Below are 19,866 nucleotides of genomic sequence, written 5' to 3'. Positions count from 1 at the left end.
GGTTTTTTTTTTTTTTTGTTTTTTTTTTTTTGCTGTCTTTTTTTGTTTTGTTTAGTTTTTTAATTTCTTATTAATCGACATGTCGTGAAATCTACCTTAGGAAAATAGAGATTATGTGAACGTTTAGTCGTCTCTTTTCTTTCAATATCCATTTCCACTTTACTTTTATGTCTTTTTGAAGTTGTAAGGTCACCTATATTTCTTCACGCAAGGCTCCCTCAATAATATGATTCTTCATTGTCGCATATCCGCGAGGGATGAGATATTCCTATAAAACCATGATACTCTACCTCCATTTCGCTTTCTAGTCTGAAGTTCACAAAATTTTCTTCACGCCAGCTTAAGTACCCTTATTTTTTTTTTCAAATACTGATTGAATCATTGTTAGGCTAATAGGTTAGTACGAAAAAAGATGACATTATCACCAAAGAGAACTAGCATATGGTAATTGTGGTATCAAGACAGCTGCATCTTTGGAGTGTATGAGGTGACACAGGTCCGCAGATGCATTACTATCAAAGGCGGGCAACGCATAAAATCTAGTCAGTAGCTTAGACAGGTGAATTTTGTATTTTGTGTGTGCATGGGCAAGTCAGGAGCAATTCTATCTTGGTGGGGGATACAGTGCTGCTAATACAATTTCTGAAATCTGTCTAATAGGACATTCTAACTTCATTCCGAAAAAGTGTATTAAAAGTAATAGTCACTTTTTTATAATATCTTACACAAAACTGCGAAAAAAGGTGTAAAACTTGAATCACCCGACTACACACGAGAGAAATAATCTTACTTACATATTCCTACTCTCTTGTTTTGCTTTGAAATTTTGATTTCCAATTGAAGCTGTCCAAGTTGTTCTTGCGTCTCTCTCAGGGAGCCACCTGTGTCGTTATGGCGAGGTATCATGGCTGCATGCTTCGAAGCAAAAAGGTTCGTCGTAACAAAAAGCGCCACTAGCAGTAAAGCGGACATTAGGGAAACAGAAGACATTCTGATATGTGAAGTTTGATCCAACTCAGTAAAAGCTGCAATGATCGGCTGCAATATAGTTTCAGACTGGAAAAATTTAATAAATTAACGTATGAAAAAATCAGACAGTAATAAAAATTAAATATTTCAGCGAGGAATGGGGTTCTTACTTGCAAGGGAAGCAGCCCTCCAAATGTGTTATTGAAATTGTCTGAAGGATCAGCGAGTTCACAAGCACGCCTTCAGTTAGATCGAAGGAACTCAAACTCTATACGAGCAGAGTGTATTCCAACCTATAAGCATACCCTTTACCAGGTACCTTGAGTACAGACACGTAATCAGGAAATGGTCTGTTGCCAGCAGTTCTATCAAATGTATTACATTTCCTCCCTCCCCTCTTTGTTTGATGTACATCGTATTCCTTAAATAATTTTTTTTTTGCTTCATCTCTCTCATCACTGACATTTTATTTGGGTATTTATGATTATTAGGAATAAAGCTGTCATATTGGTGCCAGCTTTCATGTTTGTTATCAGATCGTGTTTGAGAAGCTCTCGGGAAACGAGCAAGAATTATCCACACAGTGAATCGCTATTAACTGGACAACAGTAGATTGCTTTGGAGATCAACAGCGATTTAACAAATATCAGTGTCAAACTGGACGAAATCAGTGCGCAAACTCAAAGCGCGACATAGCTCCCTTAGAATCATCGAAAATCTATGCCTTTACTCAATCATCGCCCGTGTCAAATCTCGTTTACATTTAATTCCATCTTTTTTAACTGATGAGGTCAAAATGGAATATAGGCTTTGAGTAGGCTTAAGGAGGAAGTCGCATGAAAGTGATCATCCGAAAGCTGGTTGAGGCAACGAAAGAAGCAGTATTGGTCGGAATGTGCCTCTTCAATAACATTCGTCTAAGGTCATGAACCACGCAAGGAGAAAAAAACATTACTGAGCTCTGAAAAGAGTCAAGGGGAGATAAAAGGTATAGATTTTCTCATGAAATAGGTATTCGGTAAAAAGCCCACTTATAAAATTTGGTCACGGTCGTCGTGTTACCTTAGAAAAGGCACTTCCAGCGTTTCTGCGCAGGCACTGGTTATCAGACAATCCAAACAGAAGTCCTCTTAGAGGATTTTTCGATTACTAGTTGATGTTGTAATTGTTAGATATTTGTTCGTTCTGTTTGTTTGTTTGTTTATTTTTCATTTTCAACAGGTAAAACCCAAATTCGAGGTGGCATGTCCCTCAAAGACTCGACTCCATTTCACCTTGAAATATGATGTTTGATAGGACATTTCAATCAACCAAAAACCTCTAACTGCGCCAACGGCTCGGGTTTTCCAACAGATCGTAAACTCGGAAGAAATTCACAATAGTGTCGGGTTTCTTTCTAAACTCGTATTTAGTTTTTCTTTCAACAACGCTTGGCATAAACTCATAAAAAGAAGTTCTAAGATGAAAATTGGCGTGTAAAAAGTGAAACTCAATTAAAACAATTTAAGTGAATCTCAAAGTATTTGCGGCAAAAAGGGGAAAAGCGACCGGGGCCGCTAAGTCCTCACGCGCGAAATTGACCTTGAAAATAATGTTTTCTATAACGGTTTGAACATTTTATTGTAGTTAAACTGCATGTTATAGATACGCTTTTTTTTTTTTTTTTTTTTCTTTTGTCTGATTTTGCTTCAGCGAAGCCCGTTTAAGGATGCGAGGAATCTTAAAAAGCTAATCAGGGAAATGTCTTCGCCGGGAATTGTAAGTTGCGGCTAAAAGTTCTAAGCTGAAGTAGACAGATTTTCATCGATGTAATCAGCAGCGCTCTATCCCCCACCACTCCTCCCCCGCCAAGAGTGACCTCAACCCTTAATTCACTCGTTAACACTACTGACTAGACTTAATGCGTTACCTGTATCACCACATACACTCTGAAGTGCATGCAAGTGTTCGATCTGCTAGTCTAATTACGATATACTAGTTCTCTCCAATGATAATGCCACCATAATTATACCGGAATATCAATGTAGAAAACGATTAAATATAAGCATTTGAAAACTTTTGAGGTTCCTTACGAGCGGAAAGTTACTTGACAATCTGACTTGACGACAAAATAGGGATACAACTTCATGTTCCATAAGAAAGCTACATCCCTCTTGGATATCCGGTGATGAGAAATCACATTACTAAAGGAGCATTGCGTGCACAGATACGGGTGACCTTCCAACTTCAAAGAGACGTAGGAGTAAAGGGGGAGTGGATATGCTGAAAGAAAAGAGACGAATTACACTTTCGCTCACCTTTTTGTTCGATAGGTATTTTATATCCTTCATAGATGTCTGTTGATAGGAAATAAGTAAAAAATAAAACCAAAAAAAGACGTAACGAAACAAAACAAACAAGCAAATAAACATTAAAGGAGGTTTGCATGCCAAGGAAACCAACCGCAGATTTTTAGAGGGAGAAAAAGAGAGAAAACTTGTTTTAAACCTTCAAATAACCTCTCCGTTCGAAGGGGATTTTACTTTATCACATCCCTCGCAGATTTCCTTCGATAGGAAATAAAAAGAAAAAACAAAACAAAACAAAATGAATCAAGAAATGACAAGTGAACATGAATAAAAGGAACTGCGTGCGAAGGAAAGTGACCTTTCGACTTTTTAGGGAGAAGAAACGTGACGCAATTTTTCTTATCGGGATAATACAGCAGGCGATGAAATCCCCACTTCAGCGTATGCACGACAAAATGTATTAGAATTTTCGTGATAATTTCATATCTAACTCAATCATGATGGATGGGTTTGAATTTACCTATAAAAGAACTGAAACTGAAACTTTGGTTCTTATTTTAGTCTTGTTTTTGTCTTTACATGGTTTTAGTAAGCGTAAATACACAAGCTAGCTGAGGAAGCGTAACTTACCGTTGGTAAGCACATACTATATATACAAGACAACATCTATTTGATCCTTTTTACTTTAAAAACACTACCACTTTCATCACGTGGCTTAATGCAGAACAGATCTCCTTTAAAAAGAGTCTAAGGTTTTCCTTTTTTCCACTCAGCAAACTTAAGACTTTGTAATCGAGATAAAAATATGAACTTATGAGTTCAACATCAATATTTTGGAGGGGGAATTTAAAATTAACTCAAATTACTTATATACGAAAAATTGGACATTTGATAAATAAGTAATTGCAAATGTAAGGTGCGTGCGGAGAGATGTGCCAACACCAAACTTCAAAGGGAAATACAAAAGGGGATGTTTAGAGGAAACTGCTCCATTTTACATCTAGGTTTGATTAAATGTCAAATATTTTCGAAAACCCCCGGCAAGAAACAAAATGATAGAAGAATCCTTACGTGAGGAGGAATCATGACCTTCCAACTTTTAGATAAAGGAAAAAACAAAATTACATTTAAGAAATGTCATCACTCTTTCAGGGGTATTTGCATTTAGACACATGGACTCCCTTGGCTAATTAAAAAAGCACTTCATGCTCTCTAAGCTACAAACTACTCTCACGCAACTTTACTACATGTCATCGTATGCCATGTAATAATTAAAGTGGCAATCTCGGATCAATGTCCACAGGTATAATGAGGCACGCTGTTACCAGTAAAGGAAACGTTGCCATCTTGCAACTTGTTTTAATAATTGAATCTTCCCAAGGCAATCTTTTAACAAAATATGTTTTGTCATTTCCTTTGCGATCCTGTCTTTGCCTTCATAACCAACCCAGATTGTCTTAAATAGACAGAAGGACATTTGATTACTCTTCATTATCAAAATCAAGAATAGTGTGAATCTCTGTTGAAATTTTACTTTTCCCAAGCGAACTCTAAATACCGTGACGTTGAACGATATTTTGTTGATTAGGATTTACCAATAGTTCGCAAGGGGCCCTTATGATCTACTACTAAGGGGCCCTTAGGACTTATTACATAGGTAAATAATGATGCTTTTCGCGTACGCTGACTGGTTGGCTTAGAATTGTTCAGCACTTAGTGTTTACCATTTTGAGCAGCCAAAAAAATATTGTCCCGCATCGACTGAAAGTTTGATTTCTAACCAACGCAATTATGAATGCTGGCTGAAATAATTTTTTTGGGTTCTCATGTGCTATATACCGACAATATAGGCAACAAATGGGAACGGTATATGAATTTAAGAGAAGCCGCCAGAAAATTTCGAGATTCAAAAATCTGTGACGAAAAATCGAATTTTTTTTCATTTTGCCAAAACATCCCTTTCTGTGTACTAGTTTCGAGAAAAATATTTTAAAGTTCCAGCGATTTTTTTTCCGGCTGAAATTTTAAAAAGTTTGAAAACTCGTTAAAAAAGCCGTTTTCGCCTTGCCTAAATGGTGAAATCGTCACGCAACTTTAGGAAGATGTTGGCAGCGCTAAGCAAGTCTATTGACCATCAAACTTTGCACAATAATTACAATATCCCTGCGCAAAAAAAGAATTTAAAAATTTTTCCGTAGTTCTCTTTGGTATAATTTTTATCGCCGTTTTTATAGAGGCGTACTTTACACGATGTTTTGGGAGAAAAAATGAAGACTAACTTTGACCGGTTTAAACGACACCTGGTACCTAAAATTTCGAAATTATAACCATACCAGACGAAAGCTCATTTATCAAAATATACACCTGGAAAATTTGGCCGTTGGAAATTAAGTCTTGTCTCGGTAGTTAAATAAAACGTGATGCCACCCAAGCGCCATATAAGCGTGCAGAATTCGATGTTCATTTCACACTAATTATAAAGTCAGTTTTTCGAAAATACACAGAAAAAAATAAATGACCACTGAAAGTAGTCAGTATCGTTGTTTATTTTGTGCAGCTGTGAATGTCAACTAAGGTCGTTTTTAATTTTTCTTGATAACGCGTTAAGTGCCAGCATGTCTCTTAATGCGACTCAGTGAAACGGTTTACGAACTTAAAAATATTCCGAAACATTTCTTGACAGAAACATCGCTTCTTATACTTGAAGAAATGATCTGTTGAGTTTATACTGCATATCCAAAAGTAAATTTCAACGTATTCCTAAAACTTAAACTTAGTAAAAGAGAAGTATTTTAGGTTTGGTGACTTATATATGACCGAAAACGTAGATAACATTTGAAAATTCTCGTAAGTTCATCCTTAGCGTGACCATTTTGCGTACGTGACCTAACCCCTGATCCAAATTGGGTAACCAGTAAATTCAATTCCTATAACCTGGACACCAGAAGCTAGATTCTGCAATGGCTGGACACGCTAGGATCGTACATGATAAATGATAGCAACCGGCGTTTTCCTGCCTGAAATATGCCTTCGTTACTTCCCCGCATTGCAGCTTTAGGGTGTTCAGAACATCCTGCATGATAGCCACCACTTCAGGACTTCTTTGACTGCACGCGCGACTGGATTACATGGATGAATCCTTGCCATTCAAGAAGGCCATTTACGCGACGACAGATTTCCACACAAATAATTCTCGGAAAGTTCTTTAAAAAATGTGATGATAGTTTCCTCGACGCACTTTTATATTGTTCTTTCATCCAAGATTATTAAAGCAGAAATAAAAGAATTTGAGGCCATTCTTTGTTCACCCGAACATGTTAAGCGTCACGGCTTAGGTCACGCACAGGTCAATAAACTTGAAAAATTGCATACGTTGTCTACACCATGAATACTGTGAATGATCCAAATAGCTTTCTTTTTCTTCATTTAAGCATGAAGATTTTTAGTATATTTGGTAAGAAGCAACTCAACACATCATTACTTTAGTGTAAGTAGCGGCGTTTTAGCCTACACTGTGATTGTTTTCGAAATGTTCTGAAGTTTGTAAATCCCATCAGCCGTGTTAAAATGTGTTAAGAGACACGCTGGCACTTAAAACGTAGTTAAGAAAGACTGAAAGATTAAAAACTACTTTGCTTTACATTCACAGTTTCCCAGAAGAAACATAACGATGCTGACGTCATTTAATTTTTTCTGTGAATTTTCGACAAACTGACTCTATAATTAGCTTGAAATGAACATCGAATTCTGCACGCTTACATGGCACTTGGGTGGCATCACGTTTTATTTAACTAACAAGACGAGACTTTATTTCCAACGGCCAAACTCTCCAGGTGCATAGTTTGATAAATGAGCTCTCGTCTGATATGGTTTTAATGTCGAAATTTTAGGTACCAGGTGTCGTTTAAACCGGTAAAACTTAGCCTTCATTTTGTCTCCTAAAAAGGTGTGCAAAATACACCTTTATAAAAACGGCGATAAAACCCATACCAAAGAGAATTACAAGAAACTTTTTATATACTTTTACTGTGCAGTGATATTATAGTTACTGTGTAAAGTTTGATGGTGAATGGACTTGTTTGGCGCTGCCAAAATTTTTCTACAGTTGCGTGACGATTTGACCGTTTAGGCAAGGCGAAAACGGCTTTTTTAACGAATTTTCAAACTTTTTAAATTTCAGCCGGAAAGAAAATCGCTGCAACTTTAAAATATTTTTTTCGAAACTAGTTCACAGAAAGGGATGTTTTGGCAAAATAAAAAAAAATTCGTTTTTTCGTCACTGATTTCCGATTCTCGAAATATTCTGGCGGCCTCTCATAAGCATGCAGTACTGGAATCCTCAAATGTCAGTAGTTGATCAACAGGATCTTCTTCCCACGAACGAAACTTTAGAAGAACAGCAGATATAATCATGTTCGAAAACCAACGAAGAGCTCTTTTCTGTTGCGAGTTTTGAACTCAAGCTGACTAAAGAGCTCCAAAACACTCTTCATTTTTATAACTTACATTTTAGTATACCAATATTTATTTTTGAACTATGATTGTCGTCACGATATTTTAAAAAAAATATGAAACCTAATTAAGATGACCACATTTAAGAAATGATCTTCGACTTAGAATACACGAATTATGCATGTGCACTACGGTTTTAAGAACTGGATATGTAAGCCGGTTCCTCGCAGTAATGAACATCATTTAGTAGTTATAATAAGGTCTGAAAAAATTCAGGCCTTTTTATCATGAATTATTTGATTGACACGCCCGAAATGACAGCGATCGAAGGTGTCAATCTGAAAGTTTTTTTTTTATTATTTTGTTTTTTCAAGCGTGCTACGACCAAAGGAATCTTGCTCATGGAATTTTCTCTTTCTTAGAGTTACTAGGAGTATTCAGTTAGTTAGCAGACAAATTATGAGGAAATTCCAAATAAAATCATTTGTATACCAGCAGGATCAGAAAAGATCCTTCTAAGGATCGTGCATCCTTAGAGCAGAAAAATAATGACATTAACGTCGAGTTTCATATGTGACAGAGTCACTTAGGCTTATTTTCTACTTAAAACATGTTTGTTCTGTTTATTTTATTTTCTGGAATTTTACTGATTTGTCAGTAATCGTAGTAATGTGTTAATTGTGTTAGTAACGTGTTAATTGTGTTAGTAATGTGTTAATTGTACTATTCCTTTACCTGCCCCTGTCCTGTTGTGCAAGAGTAAACACCCATTTCCCTTTTGTAATTCCTGTTTTGCCGATTTCCCTTATGTAATTCCTGTTTAATTGGCCGTTCCTAGCCCTTATTTGGTTTTAAGTATTTTTACCTTTTCTTGTATCTTACTATAAGTTACAACCGTTTGCTCGGTAAGTTCAGTTGATTTGTTGCTTTCCTAAGAGTGCCCTTAAAGCGGATTCCAAGCCATACTAGCTTTTGGTATGTTTCAGTATTTTATGTTTGTTTGAGCCCTAAGCTTAGCATGTAGTTGTTTCCATTTGTATTTTTGTAGTGATTTTCGGGTTAGAATTTGCTTAGTTTAGCCACATATTCCTTTTATCGTACTACTGTATTTTGTATATTTACTCTGACCTTTGTCACACAGCATCTAATTTCTCTGCTATATAAACTGCAATTGTTTTCGTATTAGCAGCTGTAATGTTTTGCTTATCTGCTTCCAATTCATTGTTGCTATGATTCCTGTGTTTTCAGTACCAAATTATGGATTCATTACACTAGTAATTTCATTTTCCCCTTTCACTGTCTTATACTGTATTAGCTCAAGTTGTAATATTAAGCCTAGCTCGAAGTCTTTGTTGAATTCATGCCTTGTGTAGCAATTACTATTTTTGATAGTTTCTGTCACACAATTTCCTGTTTTCAAGTACTTTGTTTGTTTCCTTACTCTTACTGAATTATTTCTGTCTGTAGGTTATCCTTTAGTGTTACGTACTTTCTCCTACAATATTTTAATCTTGTTACATCATTTAGCTCATTGGAGCTTTGTTTTCTTATTTATTGTTTAGTGTCACTCGTTCCCGTTTTTTTGTACCGTTGCATTTATTTGCTGTGTATTAAACTTGTACATCTTCCCTCGGATCTTTTGTTCTTACGTCGACCGTTTTGGCCGTCTTACACATATAATCATGGGATGTGAGCGTTAAAACGTGTTAGATGTTATTCTCATATGGATACCCATTGGGTGTTGTCTTGGAGTGAATATTTTACAGATGCGTCGATTATACTATCTCATATCTCCAAGTCTTCTTTTGGTGGTGCTAACTATAAAAGATAAACGATTGGTAGTAAAGCAAGAGCTGTCTTCTGTATTGAGGTCTGCTATTGGCCCAGATCAGTTTGCCTACAAAAAAGGATGCAACACAACCTTGGCGCTCCTTACTTGTCATCATCATTAGCTTAAATGTTGGATGGGGCAATGGACTTTGTAAGAGTTTTCTCCTTTGATTTCAGCAAGGCTTTTGACCATGTTTCGCATGCTATTGTTTCCAATAAGTTAATGTCACTTAATATCAATCCTTGTTTTCAATTGGATCGTTAGTTTTCTTAACAATAGGAAACAGAGAGTAGTCGTGGACGGCTTTGTCACCGAATTTGTTAGCATTAATAGAGGGGTACCGCAAGGTACGGTCCTCGGGCCTATATTATTCTCCATTATGGTGAACGATATAAGACCGGTTTACCCGGAGCGCAATTAATTGCTCAAATATGCTGACGATCTTACACAAAGTGTACCTGTTTCCGCACATCAAGATCACCTTCTTATTGAGATTGACAGCATTCAACACTGGGCGGTAAGAAACCGTATGAAACTAAACCTCACTAGCCATGGTGGTGCATGGTAGAATTTCCAAACCACTGCCACCTCTAGTACAGAGAATTGAACGGAAAAGCTGGTTGAAATTGCTTGGCATAAATTTCCAAGAAAAGTAATCGGACTGGGACCTTCATGTTGAAAATTTGCTACGCAAAGCTAGTAGTCGTTTATATATTCTACGCGTTTGTAAATATTTTGGATATCCTAAAGAGCAACTGACTAAATTATTCGATCTCTTAATTATGTCCTTGTTCTTATATGGAATTGCGATTTGGGGAGCGGCATATCAAGGCAAATTTCTTGATCGCATTGACAGGTTTTTTTTAAGCGAGAGTTTAGGTTTGGTTACACCAACAACCTGTCTGTGATAACTGAAGTTATAAGAAACCGAGACAGTAAGCTATGGAAAATTATCAAAGATACTCCTTCTCACCCCCTTTATCAACTATTACCCTCTAAGAAACAGAGATTTTTGCGAAACAGAGGACACTACTTTAGTTACCTGCTGTTAAAAGAGAACGCTTTAAGAGATCCTATATTAATAGGTGTTTTTTGAATTTTATTTAATTGTACTTGATCTTAAATTAATTGTTTGTAAAGTCACACGTATGCTGTGACTACCTGACTATGAATGAATAAATTATCCCGAGGGGATCTTGGCTTTTCATACGTGTGGGAAGCCATCTTTTGTTCATAAATTCCAGGATAATTAGGGTATTTATATGGGAGTCCTCAAAGCCACTGGCGGCTTCTTAGGGGTATTCCTTCAACTCGGCTGCGAGTTGATGTAGATTCCCGTCTTTCTTATCACTGACATTTTTCTCGAATTTTAAGATTATTACAAGTAAATCTGTCCTCCCCGAAAAGCTGTCAAGTTTGTGTTACAGATTGTAACCATCAGATCTTGTCTTCGTATAGAGAAACTCTTAACAAGCGATCGGGTTAAGTTACTGTCAACATATTCAATCGTAATTACCCCGCGTCATACGCAAAAATACGTGTCAAAAACATCTTGTGATTGCCGGCTGTGAGAGCAAAGCGCGTTGCTTCTTGTCGATTACTATGGGGAACAACTGCGATTTGACACATATAACTCTCAAACAGGAAGAATTTGACGTAGCCGACCCTATTAGCATTATCGCAAATCTCTGCGTTTACTCAGTAGTCGCCCGTGTCGAAGTTTATTTGCGAATAATCATGTTATCGCTTTGACCACAGGATAACAAGATGAGAAATTAAGAGTTGTCTTAAAACGTTGTTTAAAAGTGATTATTCGAAAAGCCGATAGAACCAACAAAGTTAATGGTAGGCGTCGGAAGATGCCTCTTTAAAAATCTCCGTTAAATCAGGTCATGATCCACGCAGGCTGTCAAGGGGATCAGGAAGGATTCTGTTTATTGTATTATGTGCAACTTTAGAGGACACACAAACATAATAACATACGCCACGGTGTATGTAAATGATAAATAGTAAATATGATTGAACTCTGATACGCAAATTCCGATCTACTTAATTCCTGTCACACTCGTATTCTATTTGCCGACCCCATTTGAAAGCATGCAAGTAGACAAGAACAGCAATAGAAGTCAAGCCGGAGATAAGAGGTGTCGATTCATTCATAAAATGCGTATTCGGTAGTTTCCCTTCTATTTTTCGAATGATTTTCGAATATTTACTTTCTTACTTAATCACTCTCACCAGAAAGGTGCAGAACACACAACAGAGCGAGGCTCCAAATTAAGTGCGCTCTCAGAGGCACTGTGAGAGTGAAGTGTTCTTCCCAAAAACACAACGAATAGTCCCAGCCAGGTCTCGAACCCTCTCGAAATAGAATCCAGTGCGCTGACCATCAGGCCACTGTGCCTCCCACGAATAACTCGTGACTATGTTTTCACTTTCTTTGTATCAAATAATCCAAAGAAATCAATTATAGAAACCATTAAGGATCCATGGGAATCAAGACTCAGATTTGCCGGTGAACTTGAACATCTGTCAAGACATCGTGCGTACACCGTCGTAGACCGACTCAGTTCCGATCTCAAGAATTCTTTTAGCATCTTTCACAATTCAACACGCGGATCGAGATAAACTAGCCTTATCTATAAATTACTATTCATCCTTAACTTAAAGCCTTTTTTATGCTGTCTTTAACAGACAAGTTCAAACTTTAAAAAAAGTTACTCAGTTTGATGCATCGCGTTACAAAAAAAAACAACAAAGTTTTCAATTAACAATGGCAACGTATACGACAACGTAAACGGCAACGGTAACGTTAAAGGCAACGGCAACGGCAACAGCAATGGCAGCAGCAGCGGCAACGTCAGCGGCAGCGACAGAGACAGTGACTTAACTGAGCTTTTTCTAGTATTTAGTATCCAACTGTGCTTTATAGAGAACAAATAACGCTCAAAACGAGTATAAATATCTCGCGGTATTTTGTACTCCAGAGTGACTGGTTGGATAGATTGAGTTCGCACCGCGCAAGCGACGAATTGGATTGAAGTTACGAAAAAAATTTAATTAAATATTGATCCAAGTTTATTAGATAAATCGAACGAAGAAAAGCAGTTAGACGACAATGAAATTTCATAATTTTTTTGAAGAAAATAGAAACAGCGCCAATTCCGTTCCGCCTCGCATACTTCTGTCAAGCACCCCCTTAAACAAGTATCCGCGAAATTCGCCCGCACTGAAATAACAATATGGTGTATTGGATAATAAATCTCTTATTAAACGTTTTGTTGTGGGGCTCGTCAAATACGGCACAACTCGTAAAAATACTCAGCGATACAACACAACAAAACGTTTAATGAACTATATGTATTCGAACTTTATTTTTTGGATAATATCAATAATATTCAATGATGTGTGTCGTGGAGCGTTTACACACTCAAAATTGATTTCCTTGCTTATGATATTTTTAATTATTAACAAATAAATTGCTATTTCGTTGCCGTTAAAGTAGAATGTAAGAGGAAGCGTTGCGGCGTTGCAGCGATGTATCTAATCAGGGCGTAGTGTACATGGGAACATACGTAGCAACATGATTTTCAAGTAAACCCACGTTTGATGGGAATTGAGTGCCCGTGAATCGTTGTAGGACGAGAGAAAGCCCTGATTCCCAAACGGAATTACGCAACTGGGTGGGTTTCCTCGGCTAATAAATGTAGCGATTTTGTGACTTTAAGTTAGAATGGAATAGAGGAGATATATTGTAGCAAGGAACTTGTAATGTTGAATTGTCGAAAATAAAGCCTGAATCAGATAAAAGTATACAGTCCAAGATCACTGAGCCAGCGTGTGCGTGCGGGAATTCTGAGCAACGCAAGAGAGAAATTCTGCGAAAATGTGCTATACTGAAACTTATGTTTTTAAAATTGATAACACGAAAACAAAATAGTGCAATTTATTTAGCCAAAAGACTTCATGTTGCCATGCGTCTCTTCACTGATAGAGCACAGATCACGTCAAATCTGGTAAGAGAAAAAAGTATCACACGAGCGCAGCCGAGTGAGTCACTCGTGTTCATATCAAACTTCAAATGCCGCATTTCCCGTTGTTATTCAAAATTATTTTCTTTCCATCTCCTTCCATATGATGCCCGTAAGCCTCGTTGTCTATATGAATCACAGCAGTAAAGGACTCTCCAACTTGTGGAGGCGGGCGATCGACTATCCTTCTTCCAGCCTATGAAAGATAGAAATATGCAAAATGCAAATGTAGGCATTCTTTAAAGAAATCACCATCAACTACGATGATTTCTACTTCGACCCAGGTTGTTACTGATATTCTTACAAACTGATGTTAGCGCCCGACATTGTACATTCGAACATGAGCACGAACTAACCCCTGATAATGATCCGCATGTAATTTCTCCTCCAAATCCGACACTTGAATCATCCATTAACATGATCACCAACCTCAGAAGCTTTGATTCTTTAAAGAATATTCCTTTTCAGTGCCATGGAAAATGTGATGATAGGGTGCAAAGGGTTAAGCAGAAGAGGTAAGGAAGCCAACGAAAGATGCACTATTTTCTTCAAAATTGTTAGAAACAGTGTGCAGTGTGATGGGAGTTGATGACACTTGAAGTATATAATGGATAATTACTGAGGCATATGGCCTACGGCCTCAGCTGACTGCAATATTTCTCATAATGCCATATGCCTAAGTAATTATCCATTAAATAATAGTAACCTGCACACTGCAATATTTTTAATAATGCAGCCTTGACACTGCAATATTCTTAATATTGTAGCATGCTTATTTAGCGCGTTTAATTATATTACCCCTGATAATTTCCCTGCTAACAGTAAGGACCGCCTCCGTTTTCCTCATACAGTTGTTTTGTCATCTTCTTAAATTAAAGACTTCAATCGGTGATTTAATGCAGACAGAGAACAATAGAGTTTCATAGGGATCAGTAATTATATGGGACTAACGATGTCAGATAGACATATGAAACGATTTTCCCCCACAACGTTTGGTAACGAAGGGCATTTAAGACATTCAAATCGTCGATTCCTGATCTAGTGAATTATTGTACGGAGCCCTCCGTGTTAATTTTTGAACTCCTTGAAAATAAGCGCAATTGAACTATAGACCAGTCAGGAATAAACCGATCAGATTACGGTAGTATAATGCAAAAAAAAGTAGAGCTGGAGAACATCAAACAAAACGTGTTTTATACTTACTTTCACATGGTGTCCATACCACAAGATCGCACCGATTACAATAATAAGTGCAGATACCCCGACAGCGATTGCAATCATTTGGAAGGTGGAAAGTTTAGCTTTTTTGACCTCCGCACACGATTTGTACTCCAGATGAAGATCTTAAAGAAAAGACAAATCATAAAAACCGACAATATTCATGTATAGGTCTAGATCTCTTTTGACTGCTTCATATCATCGCAATTATAATAAGTGTTTATGGTAGGCAGAGGATAGCGTTGAAGCTCTGATTGGCTACTCAAACTCCGAGAAACTCACGCGGGAATTGCGCCTAAAAGTGTTGTAATCGTTCCAGAAAAAATATGTTAGAATCATCAGTTTGTTCTGTATAATCTCACTGTTTTAGTTTTTAAGAAAACAAATATTTTACTTCAGTGTCTGTGGCTAGCGGTGGATATTTACCTCCATTTCAGTGAAAAATTATTAAGAACAAGTCTCTGTGAGAATCAAACATCTTGGGAAATGAAAATTGTCAACCCTCCTTCAAATTTTACATTCAGTTAGGCACTCAGGGAGATGCATAAAATTGCCCTTTTTAAAGATTGCAGTTTCTTGTTTCCATGGTAATAACGGCTGCTTGTTAGAGGCCTGGCTTGTTAAAGGCCTGGCTTGTTAGAGGCCTCTGAAGCTGAATACAGCATTACAGATTGATACTTCTACCATACATAGCGATGGAGTGACACTGTGAGATATTTCGAATCATCGCAAAACCGTTTTAGAAAATTGTTAGAAAATTTCCATAAGATATGACGAGGAGAGACTTATCACCGGCAATCAATGTTTCCATCCGTGTCTTGAGAAAGAAAAAATAAAAACAAAGTTCGAAATAACAGATTTAATGAAATCATAATGTCATAATTCCACTTTTCAAACTACTCATTATCCTGACGCAAATCCCAACTCGTCACTGGAACGAAACTTCCCATAGTAAATATGTAATCTGGATTGCGTCAGGTCCTCCAGGAAAAAGAACAGCGATTTCATTACGATTATTTTCCATAATTTTCTCCCGGATATCTTGAAGAAGAATGTAACACAATCTCCCGATAATTAACACGAGAGGAGGTCAAAGGTCTCTTTTATCCCCCCATGAGGTAGCCGGCTCACCGGGAAGAAAAAGAAGATCGTTCAGTCCAACAACGTTAGTCTGTGCAGATTATCAAGCTAAAAACTCAGAAGATTGTGCCTGTTGGATCATCAGTGACAGCAGTAATTATATCAAATCTGTACTCCACGGTCAAAGCGAAACCAAAAAGGAACCTTTTGTAATTTTGTAGGCACTTACTACAGCATTTTATTATCAAGGGAAATAGATCTCAAGGCTCAAAGTCAATATAATGTTGGAGGATGTAAGAAAGTTCCTGAAAGAAGCTAAATTTTGGAAACTGATCGTGATAAAATCCCTGTTCCATTTGTTGTTTAGCGGGATGCTGAGTTGTTCCAAATCTCCAATTGCTATTGCTGCAACTGGGTTTTTACATGTAGTACTACCGCTGACAAGTTGCGATTTATGCTCTCAGATTCTCAGTGTTTACGAACGTTCAATCAAAGTTTTTCTCTTCTTTCCTTTTTTTTTTTTTTTTTTTTTTTTTGGCTGTTTTTACTTCAGAATGCGCGAAGATCTGCTGAATTATCGAAAAACTTCCATTTCTGCTCTTCTTCGGAGCGACCGATGGAAACTTAAATTCATGGAGAAATACAGCGTCACGCTATCATGATAGCGTACTTGTTTATGACAAACGACCGGTAATAGGATAGTTTCGGGTAGACCAGCCGACTTTAACATGTTTCAAATGACATAAAAGCATAACAGTCTATCTTCAGACGATTTTGGTTTGCTCAAATTCTCATGAAAGAAGCTGCGCACGATTTGAGGTAGTGTCTGTAGTCATGTCGAGTAGCCCTCCATGCATGAGGGCTGATCAATTTTTTTGAAAGATGACAACCAGAGGCGAGATTTCTCTGCGGGATATTGCTCATGAGATAAATTTCTTTCCAAGCCTTGCACGTTTCATTTGTCTGAGACGTTTGTTGTTGAGAAAATTAGATGTGAATATCGCCAAATTATGCAATAACTGATTTTTGAGCTTCGTTCGCGAACTGCCCCTATGAAAAGTAGAGGTCGGTCAGTAGAGATTTTTTATATATTTAAAAAATAAAATATTATAACCAACTAGGTTGGTAGTTTCAGTTCCAGAATTGGAGAAATTCAGATGAACGTTTTCCCTGTTTTCCCTTACACCAAAAATGACCGAAACTGTACCGAGATAAATAATCTACTGGTGTGTTAATTTTCACATTCCCTCCCAGGGTAAATTGACTGCATCAAAGTGAAGACAAATAATTTCGTTATATATGGCAGAGGTACTAATCTGTAATATTGTATTTAGCTTTAGATAGAGAGATAAACATTTTAGTCTTTTTTTGAGGTTTTTGTATGAAAATGAGGCCCCAGGCCTCGAACAAGAAGCCGTTGTTATCACGGCAATAAGAGCACTGCAACCTTTAAAAGGGGCATTTTTGTGCATCCCCCTGAGTGCCTAACTGAGTGTAAAATTTGAAGGGGGGTTGAAAATTTTCATCGCCCAAGATGTTTGATTCTTATAGAGACTTGTTGCTAACTATTATTGTCACTCTCATTTTTACCATTATTGTTAATGTCCTGACCTTGGTCCCTTACATTGATGAACGCCTCTTTTGATGTATTTGCTCCAGCGCTGTTCTCAGCGACACATTGGTATTTGCCATCATCTTCCTTCCTTACTGCTGTTATGACTAACTGGTGGTGAATTGTTTGATTATTTATTGAAACCTGAACAATGCTTGCCCGTGAATTGGATTCTACAGCATTAGAATTATCGTTCCTTAGCCACTTGATTTTCAGCCTGGGATAACCAACAGTAATGCAATCTAAAGTTACATCAGAACCGACAACAATACTTCGGTTCCTTGGATCTTCAACGATTATTATCGGTTGATCATCTGTCAAACGAGAGCAAAACGAAAGTGAGTTCTTGAAGCCGGAGAACAAGCTGCGAGAATCCACCAGAATAAACCGAAAGAAGGAGTTTGAAGGCCTCGCATTGACAAGAAAACTAATTGTAATAATAAAAGTTTTCGCGCTCACTTAATTGTTACAAGTGAAGACTGCTTGTTAACATCTCACACTATCCAGTGTAAGGTCAAGGTGGCCGGATATTGGCCGATTGCTCTTTTTCTGTTGCCATTGACGAAACGAAGTAGAACTCAAAGGGAAAAAAAAAAAAAAAAAGAACAAGGCTATTATTCAGCCATTGTGTTCGAACAAGCTTGGTCAAGAGAGAATTTGCCATAAATAAGAATCAAGAATAACTTGTCTATTTTCGAGTGGCAGGAAAGAAAGCAAAAAACTTTTGTAGCACAAACGAACTGGCGAAACTGGCTTACAGTTGCTATTGTTATTTCTTTTTTTTTTTTTTTCTAATTTAAATGTCTTCTGTCGTTTCGTGCAATTCCATTGTTAAACGCTAATCTTTACCTTACGGTATTTTTCTTTTGCTTTTCCGCTTATATTTTCGGTCAGTGGTTACGTTCGTTATGCAGTGATTGTTCAACCTTTTTCGTTTCGCTTAGTTTAGATTCTTCGGTATTTATTTATATTTTGACAATATCGAGCATCCGAATTTTACCGAAGTAAGCTGCATTAGAGTCATCTCTACGTGTGTTTCGTGTATATCTGCACTGCCAGAAATTTGGGACAACATGGCGGAGGCGGTTCTCGTGTTACAAGCAAAATGGCGCCGAAACAGTATAAGAAAATGTATGGGAAAATATTGTTTTTTCAAAATAGCTGTCTAAGAATGGGATATTCCTTCGCTGCGTACTTTGAAATGCAGCCTGCATCGGTTAAAGCCGGTCCATCGCTACGAAAAAGAAATACTCAAATTCAAGCCTACCTTTTCCCAAGGTATAGGAGTAAACTCATAATTCTGACTCCATTTTCCCATACAAACTCTTAAAATCTGCTTCGACAAGGTGGTACAATTCTTTTGTAGTGAGAACAAACTTGTGAAGACTCGCAACTGCGAAGTTCGATATGCATTCTGCACTAGATTCCTCAACTAAATCGCTCGCCAATAAACGGTCGAATATGTTGGCCCACAAATTTTCCTCGAGCCGGGAAACTCTTCGTAGTTTTACAGAGCTCAAAAGCCAAATACGCCATTTTCAAATACCCCAATTTTAGGAAGGAAGAACACGAAAGACAAAGTCCCAGTAACCGTACAATTTGGCCACCATTTTCCTTGTTTTCACGTCTTCTTTTGCTTTCTGGGACAGAAAAGTACCAGGTCTTTCTCTCGTGGGGTTGTACGAAAATAGAAAATTACGTGTTCACTTCACTTCCCCAGCAGCCATGTTGAATTGTCTGTAATACGATATACCGCTGACCTTTCGTAACGGGCTCGAAGTGTCCCCGATTTCTCGTGCTGGTTTTAGCGATATTCCTGGCCATTGCGAAAGGAACGTATTACTGTAACGGCGGAGTGTTTAAAAACACCCTGTGTAAGGGCCCTTTCCATTTTAAATATTCTTTTTAATACGTTTGTATCATCTCCGAAAAAAAGTATTACTGTTATCTAATCAAACTTAATGCTAAGCTGCACATATATAATAGAAATATGATTAAACGTCTCACCTAAATCCTTAATGGTCAGGAAAGCCGGGGCTGAAGCCCTTTTTCCCGCCCTGTTATTCGCAAGGCAGTGATATTTTCCACCATCTTCTCTCTGTACTCCTGTTATTACCAGCTGACTATGAATATGTTTGTCGTCCAGAGTAATCATGATGACCTTCATTCTCAGGTCGGACTGTGCAGTAAGTGAGGCATTGTTCTTGATCCATGTGATGGATGGCATGGGATGACCTTTCGCGGTGCAGTTGAAGGTTACGTCGAAGCCGGCAACAACAGTTTGGTTCCTTGGATCTGTCACAGTCTCTGGTTTCAGAAAAGCTGAAAAGAATGATGCAAAATAGCAATCTTTCTTTAAAACAAAGAATAAATGCCATTCTTATT

The 19,866-nt window shown here is 37.5% G+C and overlaps 1 protein-coding gene and 1 pseudogene across 6 annotated transcripts in view; one reads left to right on the top strand and one right to left on the bottom strand.

The window, feature by feature from the left end:
* The first annotated feature begins 8,585 nt into the window (after nt 1-8,585).
* Nucleotides 8,586-10,754, top strand: LOC148741056 (uncharacterized; annotated as a pseudogene). The gene is made up of 2 exons (XR_015991741.1): nt 8,586-8,684; nt 9,476-10,754. The product of XR_015991741.1 is annotated as an uncharacterized LOC148741056 (transcript).
* A 2,716-nt stretch (nt 10,755-13,470) lies between these two features.
* The window catches only part of LOC148741055 (roundabout homolog 2-like), a 13,943-nt gene continuing 7,547 nt past the window's right edge, over nt 13,471-19,866 (bottom strand). For 2 of the 5 annotated variants that reach the window (XM_088733285.1, XM_088733283.1), the window contains 4 exons: nt 19,489-19,803; nt 17,460-17,795; nt 14,775-14,914; nt 13,471-13,767 (listed from right to left, as the gene is read on the bottom strand). In XM_088733285.1, the coding sequence (XP_088589411.1) occupies nt 13,618-13,767; nt 14,775-14,914; nt 17,460-17,795; nt 19,489-19,803 (941 nt within the window). In that variant the 3' untranslated portion in view covers nt 13,471-13,617. The remainder of the gene's footprint in view (nt 13,768-14,774; nt 14,915-17,459; nt 17,796-19,488; nt 19,804-19,866) is intronic. The other 3 variants (XM_088733289.1, XR_015991739.1, XM_088733294.1) reach the window with 3 other exon arrangements.

The sequence above is a fragment of the Stylophora pistillata genome, chromosome 1, assembly GCF_964205215.1.
Source record: "Stylophora pistillata chromosome 1, jaStyPist1.2, whole genome shotgun sequence".
NCBI classification, from domain to species: domain Eukaryota; kingdom Metazoa; phylum Cnidaria; class Anthozoa; order Scleractinia; family Pocilloporidae; genus Stylophora; species Stylophora pistillata.
Note: the sequence above shows the minus strand (reverse complement) of the source record. Positions and strands in the feature narration are given on the sequence as shown.